We start from the raw sequence: 10,918 nt of genomic DNA on the forward strand, positions 1-10,918 counted from the left end.
AATACAGCATAATCTAATCCTACAGTGCAGTATTTCTGGAAATAAAATGGCTACTAGGACACAACACTTTTGATGCACAAATGAAGCTGAAATTTTAATAGTCTCTTTACTCTCTCGTGTTAGCTAGCAGTAATGGTAATGATATAAAAGTGAAACAATTACAAAATGTATAAAACAGGTTTCTAAACATCCATTCCTATTTCTGATGTCAAGTCATCTTTCGATCTCATGATAAAACTGCTGAGCCACAATACTAATTTATCATCATAAATGGAAATGAAAAGTCAGTTAATTTAGGACATCCAGTAATTTGTTATAAAGTAAGAATTTTAAAGAGAGCTGTTTCACAGCTTCTAATGAATTTCACTCTATGGGTTTAGTTATTTTAAAGTCAGTGCTGTGATGAAAAATCAGACTTTCATGGTATGAAAACTTGAGAAAAAATAAGCAGATATTTGAATGTAATTTAAAAATTCCCAGGACAAAGAGCACTGGTGATCTATGAAATATCTAAACCACAGACCCACACATACTGCATACTCTCACATGCACATGAAAAGAAAGGGGGTAAATGGAAGTAAACAAACAACGTACAAAGCTAAGGTAATTTTAATCTGGTTATAAATAAAAACCACAAGGGCAAAACTGCTCCCCCCAAAAGCTAGAAAGCAAAACACAAAAAGTGAAAGGAGTTTAGCAGGGGAAAAAAGATCACAGGAAGGAACAATGATGAAAAATGGACATGAAAAGAAACTGAATTATCTCTTTTCAAATGCAGCATTCTTTTTCAGTAACAGAAGACAGACACATTTCATTGCAAGAAGTTTAAGTGAAAAAACAGGAAGGCACAGCTAAGTGTAACTAAGGGGTTAACAGAAGTTTGGGGAGTGGGGTCCCCATCCTAATTAGGAACATAGCAAATAAAAAACAATTCTTATTTTATTTTCTCAATTAAGGTCACTTCAGCTTTACAAAGAGGTAAGTTATAAGAGCAAGCACTGATGTGACCTTAGTATTAATTAGCAGGACAGAGCTCTCATCCAATTACAGGAAAATATCCCTTGGCACCAGGATAGAACAAGGGAGAAAGCAGAAGATACAAGGACTCAGAGAGACAACCCAGCACTGTATTATTCCCAAAGAAACTACGACCTTGAGACACTTGAGGATGCCCCCAACGGCCAGCACTGGCGACCTGAGGCACACGCACACAGAGCCCCTCAATACTCAAGAGAGCTGTAGCTGGGACAAGAGAAACTGTCAGAGCTGTGATGCCAGTGCTGGAATCAGAGCTGTGGGATTTAACAGGAAGACAAAAGTTGTCCATTCTATATCCCTCCTTTTACCTTCTTCTACCCCCCAGCACTGTGCCTGAACAGCGCCAGCTCAAAACCACACTTGCCACATGAGCATATTCCTGCCTTCTTCTATCTACAATAGTGGAAAACATAATTTTACTGCCTTTGCTTATTTTTTTTTAAGCCACAGAGCTGCTGTATCTCCAGCCTAGAGTAAGTTCACATGGAGAGGGCTGACTTAATTTGAACTGACTGCAGACAAGTTGGTACGGGCATTACTGAGTAGCACAGACCAGGGATCACCAGAGAGAGGTGAACATGGTAGTAAATTCTAATTTATTCACAACACATGGAAGAATGTGTCAGCAAAGACTCTCAAAGTGAAGCACATTAATTAGCTAAGCCTACTCAAGTTTTGTGGCTATTTTTAAATTAATAGGGTTGAGTAAACTAGGGCAAGCAGACAAAAAGGCCCACATCCTCAAAAGCACATTGTGGGTTATGCTGAGAATTGTCTTTGTTGATCTGGATCTAAATGGATTTCAAAGTCTAATAATGAATCAATGAGTTGAACAGTGCTTCCTAGATTCCTGTCTCTCTGTGATTAGGCTCTTATAACAATGTGGGATTCAAGGAATGTCTTGCACTGCATTATATTAGACCTGAGCTGGTATTAAAGAACTTTCAAACTCTGAAATTATGTGAATGTTGACTCATCACAGCACGAACCATAAAGCTGAGTACTGCTGTTGTCTTTTTTACATCTCTATGTAACCATATGCAAATTATATACCAAGAACAGTAAAAGCAAAATAATAAAGCATGGTGGGCGTCAAACTTGCTGTTATCTTTTATGGTACGTATTTGTAGGAGATGGATGGAGCACTTTACAGTTAGCAAGACATTTTTGATGAGAAAGAAATACTTTTGCCTCCCAAACATTCAATAATATTTAAAAATAAAGTTAACATACCTGTTCCTTCATTGCTCTTTTTTTCAGACAGTGCCACTTGTATCACTTCAGCAGCAGCATCCCTTACTACCAAATCTTCATTCTGCAGCAGTAGAATCACACATTTCCACAGACCAAGGGTATCAGATAGTCCTATATTTATTTGTGGAGAAAATTTAGAGTCTGTTTCTTATATGCATTCAAAGAAGTTAGAGAGCTCTGTTTCCACACCTAAACACAACACATGAAAGTCATTGGCAAACCACTGGGAAAAAGACTGGCAATATGATCAACGTATTTTCAGCATGTGTGAACCTTATCTAGGTGGCAGACTCAGCTTGGTTTAAACAGTGGGCTACAGATAAGAGAATGGGCCTCTCTATTGGGGTTCAACTTTAGTCATGAATGCTCTCCATTTCCTATAGTTTCTGGGAGTGTAGAATTCCTGTTTGGCAACATCAAAAATTCTGTGCAGAATTCCTGTTTGGCAACATCAAAAATTGACCAATGCACTCTGATCATGAATTTGCTGTTGCAATCTGCCTGGAGCAGAGGCTGCCAAACCAAGTTTTCTTCAGACACTGCCAGTAGTGCTGGACACAAATGCCATTCCCTGCTGGAAACAGCAAAAGACCTCACCTCTCAGGGATCTACCCATCACACCTCCTTCTCCCACATCCACCTGAACCCAGCACTCACCAGTATGCCCTGCCAGCCTTACACCCACTGTCTGTTGGAAACAAGTTTAATCCATGAGGTAATTACATGTACACAGCTAACACTAACCAGAGAGAGCTGCCAAGAGGGAGGTGCTCAGCTGGTAATGGCCAAGCAGGCAGACAGCACACACCACCCCAGTGGCAATTCACACCTCACAAGCCATACTCCCCTTGCAAAGCCTCGTGCCATTTCATGCCACACCATAGATGACTAGCTCAAGTCACAAGGCTGTACTCCTAGGTTTGCTGGGGTATTTTTCAGCTGACTTTTCAGGTCTTGTTGAACATCCTGATTAAAGGAATCTACTAGAAATTCACTTTTAGATGCAGCCAGCTGTTAGATATTACTTTCTGGTGACTACAGACAACACAAGAGCTGTGTTTCATTGCTGGCTTTCTTCTACCATGTTTTCAGCAGGTCTATCAGAGATTTGTATTACAAGGCTAGCCAGACAACTGTATTTTACTGCTTGGCCAAAGTAAATTGCTCAAGGCTTTACTACACAGGCAGAAGAAGCATTCCTGTATTACCTGTAACTTCCCTATGTGGCAATGGCATGAAGTATAATTATTTCAGAAAGAAGTGGCTTTTTTTCCTAGCATGACACACTCAATAATGTTATACTGGTACAGCTAGGGAAGAATAATTATTCCCTTATAGATTCAATTGCCAGATTTCCCATCTAGACAAGTTCCTACTCTATCTCCAGAAGCAGTGGAAGTCTGCAAATGGAAAGACTTTTTCTGAACCCTCAAGCAGCTTGATGGAAAGATGATGGGGTCAACCAGAACATACAGACTGGCATTCACCCTCTTCCTCTTATGAACATAATAATGGAAGCTCCTGGGAATGACTACAACTGCATTTCACATAACCACAGTTTCCTTTAACTTCTACTTTTTACTGTATGTGGTCAAGCAAGCTGATGCAGAAGAAGGCATAGAAGTCAAAGCTGTTTACATGCACAGAAGCCCTTTAAGGAAATTATTCTGGGTTTGTATCACTACAACTAATCACCAGACCATGCCCTTGATTTGCTGAACACTGCAGTACTGACAGTTTCACAGTCGTAAAGACCCCCAGACTCACAATTCTAGGTACTATGGAGGGTCAGCTCTGCATCTTTCTTCCCCTGCATCAATTCTCAGAGCAAAGAGCTAACTGGGATGGTTTGCCCACCAAATAGACCTTGGGGGTCTATTTTCTGGGCTGTTTGGGGAGCATTTATTTTTACTTGTCTGTTTTCATTTGTTTTGTTAGGATTTTATACAGGATACAAACTGCTGCTATTTTTTATTTCAGACCACATCTGCCTGACTGGAAAGCATGGAAATCAGCAACTGTTTTGACAAGATCAAAGAGGAAACTGTTGTCCATCATCTATGGACCACATCCAAATAACAACAGATGAGAAGCACAGCATTTGGGACTTTTTCACTCCAATACCTCCCCTGTCTTCATTTGACATAAAATGGTAATGATGTCTGTCCTATGAAGAGCTTTATCTACATGGTGGAGGTCAAGATTTCCAGAGCTGATACTATGAAAACTTAATAGTGCAATGTCTACCTCATATAACAGATTTAGCTCTGTTAAATGTTACCAGTACCTCTTAAAAGGCACATCTCATAATAATAGCTGATTTTTCACAAAACCACTATCTACAGGTTAAGAAATATACTGTTCTTCTTGTGTAAGACATATTTGTATCCAGTCCACATGGATGAACTTAAGCTACTTAAACCAAAAACATTTCTATAACTACACTGGAATAAAGTATCATGGAGTTAAAACTATCTAAAGCTGTCTGTCCTGTTCAGGATGCAAAATAATTTTTTTATTATATGTTACTACCTATTCTCGCATATTTCCTGGCCCTTTAGTCACAAAATCCCCCATTATCTACTCAATGAAGTCGGGGGGGGAGCTAAAAGAAAAACCCCATCTATTCTCCAGAACAAACCAGAGTTTCCAAACCAAAGTTTAGCTTTGCCTCTCAGTCACTAAACTGTTGAATAAGGCTGTGTAGGTTATATTTGTTCTCTTTCTTTCTTTGTTTTCTAAAGAGACAATCTAATGTTAACTTTAAAAAAAAATCATTATACCTGGGGGATATAATGTGATCCAATTATTAATCATTCTTATAGTAGAACATGACTCTCATTTCTAGACGGAAGCCCTTAATTTCAACATCCAGCCAGCACAGCTTTGTTACACTCCCAGTATAAAGTATGCCCCCATCACCAGTAGAGTATTACAGAAAGATTCAAGTCAGAGAACAACTGCAAGCCCATAATTCTGTACAGCAATGTATAGTGACCTGGAGACATAACAACATCTCATGTGCCCCTTCTGCCGAGCTACTGCAAGAGGCTGTGCACGTGTCCTTTCTACCAGAATTTAAATAAATCTCTATGCTTAGTAATTAAATCCTATTAAAATTTTCAAATAACCCCGTTTGATGTAATTCTGTTTTGACTGTGTGTACACATACAATACATATGAAATCATGTATTAATGGATTTCATCAAAAAAGATCCAGAAAATTACTGTTCAAGCTACTTACCAAGGATGAGCTTCTCACTGATCAGAAGGAATGATGTTATACTTTTAAGAACTTCAGCAGCTGCTAGCATCATCTCTGTCTCTTGCTCATCTCCACAAAAATACACTATCAGCTGAACCCATTTTTTCAAGACTTCTTCTGAAATCTGAAGGCACAGAACACATGAGAAGTATGCTGTACAAGCTGGTGTTACCTCTTACCATCACAGTGAACTATGGCCTGCCAAAGGGATACTGCTCATTAGTAAATGCTGGGTTTTTTCAAAGTCGTGAATCCCACATGACCATTTAGAAGTTAGGAGATTTTCTTTTAGTCAGAGCAGTATTCACAGGCAAGTCTCTTGCTCTGTCCCTTCACACCAGACTCACCAATGACCACACAAGTCAAAGAATATCTTTGTGTCCTCAGTTCTTCTAAACATGCAAGCCAAAGACAAATATGCTGGTCCTTTGCTGAATTTCAGACAGTTCCTCTCTGCCCATCTCTCCAGCCTGCTGAGGCCTTTCTGAAGGGCTGCACAGCCTCTGGGGTATCAGCCACTGCTCCCAGCTTTGTGTTGTCAGTGAACTTGCTGAGCAGGGGTCTGGCCCTCCACCGAGTCATTGATGAATAAGTTAAACAACACTGGGCCCAGTATTGAACCTTGAGGGCACCACTAGTGACAGATCAACTAGGCCCTGTGACACTGCTTATGTCCCTCTGGGATGTGCCATTCAGCCAGTTCTCAATCCACCTCATTAACTGAGGAATCGATGAAACCTCACGATACTCTGCCTCATTCTGCCTGGTACAGGGCCATGTACCTGCACTGCACAAAGGGACAGAGCCAGAGTGTGTCCTACAGATTCTGTAACAGGTGAAAACAAAACATAAAAATCTCTCAAGATGTTAAAATGACTCAAATTTCAAGCAGACACATGGAAGGAATATCTAGAAAGACAGAACTTAACTTTTACCTTATGGAAGAGAAAATCCTTTCCACAGATGTAAATACTGAATGCAAGCCCAAAGAAAGAATTTAGATGGAAAACTGATGTACCTGGTCTTTCCCAAAGCCAAAAGCTCTCTCTGTAGGTATATCTTAGATCTGCCAGGATTTATATGCTTATTAGAGAAAGTTGTTTTAGTATTTCTAGTTAAGATTGTTACAGCATTTTTCATTAATTCCTCTGTTATGTTATACTTAAGTCCTCACACTATGCCTTTCCTTTAACAAAAAGATTTAACATCATAATTCATGTTCCTCAATTCTTACGTGCAAATCTGATTTTATATTTTTTTATAATAAGACGTGGTTATTAGCATACAATATGAATCCATTCTGCTGCTCATTCTGTGAAAAATAACAGCTATGTAAGGAAAAAAAAATCTTCCTTTTAAAACGGATCATGAGAGTTTTGTTTGTTTTAAAATATCCACTAAGTGGGTTTTGTGTCTTTGAAAAGACTTTTAAGAATGTCCAGCACTAAAGCTGCCTTTGCTCTGCCCTACACATATGTATCATAGACTGACAATTTAAAATCAAAAGAAATCTGAGCCGGCTGGGAACTGCACCCAACCACGGCTCTAGCTTCGTGCCTTCCCACCCGACATGCTCTCCTGTGGGCTCTCCAAAAATCAAGAAACCACAAAAAAGTTGCACTTCAGTAAATGGGCTGGATTCAGAACAAGCATTAAACACCACAGGCATTTCCCTTTCCACACTACAGTGACCATTTTGGATGGGCTCAGAAGCTGAAATTACTCCATCAGAAATATTTACATATGTATTTGAAATGACTCTGAGAGGGATATACTGAGGTGATATTCCTAGCTGTTTCATTTCAGAACATGGCAGCATATTCAGAGAGGAAGACATAATATCAAAAATGATGCAAGGACACAAGAAAACACAAGCTTGGGGAGTGGATCTAAAAGAAGCCACACTACTGCTTCAATCACCAAAACCTGCAGAATTACAAAACTGTTAATCAGCTCCATTTCCCTTACCTGCTGATGGGTCTGCAAAAGGTAGATAATCAATTTGGAGGCAAATTTGAGAGCTATGGTTTGACGTTCAGGGCTGAGAAAACAAGACAAAGGACATATCAGAAAAACAGCTATTTCTGCCATCATTTCATCTCTACAAGAAACCAGCCAGCTCTTAATTATTTCTGATTATCACCAACAGGTATTTTTCAAGCTGAGCACTTGGAGCTTTTACATTAGAGATGTAGATGTTAGCTAAGTTCTCAGCTGATATGCAAATGAAACATGCCCTTACTTTCACTTCTCTCATGTTTATTTTCTATTTACATACTTCTCATAGAAGAACACATTTGAAAATGGAACCCAAGTCAAATAACCCAGACATTATTTTAAATTGTAAACAAAAGCATCTCTTCAAGCTGGTGTTTAGCTGCAGGAATATCTTCTACAGCTGCTAGAAATGCTTCTAGTGCAGAATATGCCTACTGCCAGCTTCCAAGCTTCCCTGCTGCCTAGCAGGATCTAAGGACATGGCTCTTGGCACCGTGGCTTCTGAAGCCTGTTCCCACCATGGGGAATGACAACACCTGAGCAGTAAGGGCAGCTATTTCAGCCATTTCCCTCTAACAGCACCAGCCAGTGTTATTTTACCACCAGTATCTTACTTCATCCCAGAAATGACCACTCCCCATCATTTGAACAACTTAGTGCAAATCAGCAGCAAATGTGCACAGCTATAAAATGCTATTCTAAACTCTTTACCCTCGACATTGGTAACACTGGACTGCAATGTTTACATGGCTTAAAAAGCTATCAGAAACAGGATGTCATACCCTTAGAGCATGGACACTGTAACCCTGTTTGTCCACTCCACTACGGATAGATGGACACGGCTTCTAACTCAGTAGGAACTACAAACTGGCTCCAGCTTTTCAGTGCTTTCTGCTGGCTTTACAGTCTGTGTAAGGAGTGCAAACCCTAAGGATTAGGATTAACCATTTCTGACAATCCAACAAGTTAAATGAGATCTGTCATTCTTTCTACAAACCATCTGCCCATAAACCAGGATAGGGGGGATGGCAGATTCACAGCAAACGAGTGTATGGTTGGATCATTAATACTAATTGCTAATTCTACATTAAACTGGGTGTTTCCCAATTACCATGCAGGAAGAACTATGTTCACTGGCTCTCACTGGACAGCCAGAATAACTTTGTGCTTCATGAGCTGTATTACTGGACATTTACAGGGTGCTAGTATGACCTGGGGGCCTTTTTAGTAATTCAGATCCACATCTAACTTCTCTGAAAAATTCTCAAGAACCCTCTTTACTCAAATAAGCCACACTCACTTTTCTGAAACACGGATTTTTAAATCAAAGGGCAGTCCCAAACCAATATATTAATGATCAGTGTTAAAAGTTTTTAAAATATAAGTATTTCAACATGCATGACAGACCATACCTGCTGGGGATATCTGCAAGGTTTAAGCTCCAGGTTAAGAGCTCATTTGGATTCATTTTTATAGAGCATTTGGTCTTTGGAAGCACATTTCTGAGATCCATATTATAAAGAATTTCCAGCACCTGCAGACACAATTCACAAACAAAGAATTTACAGTCTCAACAGGAATGTGCACATTTGAGATCAATAAAACACTGACTTAAGCTCCACTCCAAGAACACAAAAATTCCCTCTGGATAGTTCTAAGAAAGGAGAGAGGAAGTTCTTGCTTTTACACAAGAACATCTGTTACAAAATTATTGCACAGCTCCTGTTCAGTGCAAAAAAACCCCAATTACTCACCCATTATTTAAAAAGCATAATGCATATATGAAATACATGAAATATACATGAAATATATATGAAATATATTTTTGAAAATTACAAATATAATCTAAAAATTAGAAACATAATTTACTGAAAACATACAAAATGTCAATAAAAAAGCACCTCTTACCTTGCAAAAACACTGGGGATTGGTTTCCTTCAGAGCCATTGTGAGAAAAGTGTCTTCCAAATCAATGAGTAAACACAATACACCTCCTCTTCCTTCTGCAATCTGCTTGGAATTTCTTTGTTTCAGCCACGGCAGTATTGCTTCCAATGCCAGCAGACGCACCTCATGGAACTCGCAGTGCAGGAGATGAGCTACTGACAGTGAGGGCTTGGCCATTCTCTTTGCAGCAGCTGAACCACAGCTCTCGATGTCAGCACCTGCAGTCACTGACAGCACTGATATTACAAGTTTGGTGATGCTCTGGAGATACTGTATCAGTCCTGGTACTGCAGATGAGTAGGGAATACCAGACATCAACTCAGAATCTGAAATGACTCTGTTCATCTCTTCCCAAAAGTCAAGCAATTGCATTCCTGGAATGAGAGTAACACTTAGTAAAGTGACAAATAGATGATGTTACCATCTGCCTCAGACCATGAAGTTGAAAAATATCAGGTATGCAAAAGGTATCACAATGTAAATTCAGGCATTAAATGAAAACCAGGGTTCTCCTTCATTTTAAACTGATTCCAAATTATAAAAAAGCTTTGCTAGGTATCACATGTATTCATATTTAAACAGAAAGAAACAAGGACACAAAGTTTTCTGAGAACCAAAAATTGTTCAACACTATTTTCAATCAACACAAGTTTCAATCAACTTAAAAAATGCTACAGTACCTTGCATCTTTGATTTCCTGCAATCTTTACCAACTACATCCATTTGGTAAGCATTTCTTTAAATCAAGCCAGTAATACAATATTGCAAATGGTACAAACCTACCATTTCTACCGTTGTAGAAAGTCATTAACACAAATAAACTATTAAATATATGTGGAAAAAATGTAGATAGTTAGCTCTAAAATCAGAGACCAAGCTGGACAAAGTGCTGTCAGACTACTCAGCTGCAACTGAAATCAGGAGAAATGATGACAAAGGCCATTCTGACAGTACTGAAAATCTCACGCCTTCATAGCTTTAGTCAGAAAAAACCTGCTATTAAGAAGATGCCCCTTTGAGATAAATAGACATGTCCTGTGTGTATCAATTTAAAGAATTTACTGATAAAAAAATCCAGGATGCTTTTCCTATTTTTATTCATTTTGAACAGTTAACATAGCTAAGAAAAAAAAGGAGCTGCATTGTAACCCCTCTCATGTATCAGCACAGGAACTGTGGCATTTCAGCCATTTACACTGGTGCAACCTTGTCCACATGGCCCAGCACAGCCTGAGAACCTTCTTTAGTGCTTGGCCACCTCCTGGAGTCAACCAAGAGGCCACTGCCATCTGTGATACCAGAGGGTTTCAGGCCTTCTCAGAGTTGGGAATGTAGACACAAAAAGAAAGAAAAAAATCATCAATGGTCCTATCTCACACCCACGTAGACTGAAATACCCATGTGCCTTGAGTTCAA

At 39.2% G+C, this 10,918-nt stretch overlaps 1 protein-coding gene across 2 annotated transcripts in view; it reads right to left on the minus strand.

The window, feature by feature from the left end:
• THADA (THADA, armadillo repeat containing) overlaps window positions 1-10,918 on the minus strand; it is a 218,808-nt gene that overhangs the window by 25,420 nt on the left and 182,470 nt on the right. For both annotated transcript variants that reach the window (XM_017744780.1, XM_017744781.1), the window contains exons 33-37: window positions 9,464-9,876; window positions 8,968-9,089; window positions 7,526-7,598; window positions 5,537-5,681; window positions 2,272-2,403 (exon numbers count right to left, since the gene is read on the minus strand). In XM_017744780.1, the coding sequence (XP_017600269.1) occupies window positions 2,272-2,403; window positions 5,537-5,681; window positions 7,526-7,598; window positions 8,968-9,089; window positions 9,464-9,876 (885 nt within the window). The remainder of the gene's footprint in view (window positions 1-2,271; window positions 2,404-5,536; window positions 5,682-7,525; window positions 7,599-8,967; window positions 9,090-9,463; window positions 9,877-10,918) is intronic.

This window comes from Corvus brachyrhynchos, unplaced genomic scaffold (genome assembly GCF_000691975.1).
Source record: "Corvus brachyrhynchos isolate BGI_N302 unplaced genomic scaffold, ASM69197v1 scaffold258, whole genome shotgun sequence".
Taxonomy (NCBI): Eukaryota; Metazoa; Chordata; class Aves; order Passeriformes; family Corvidae; genus Corvus; species Corvus brachyrhynchos.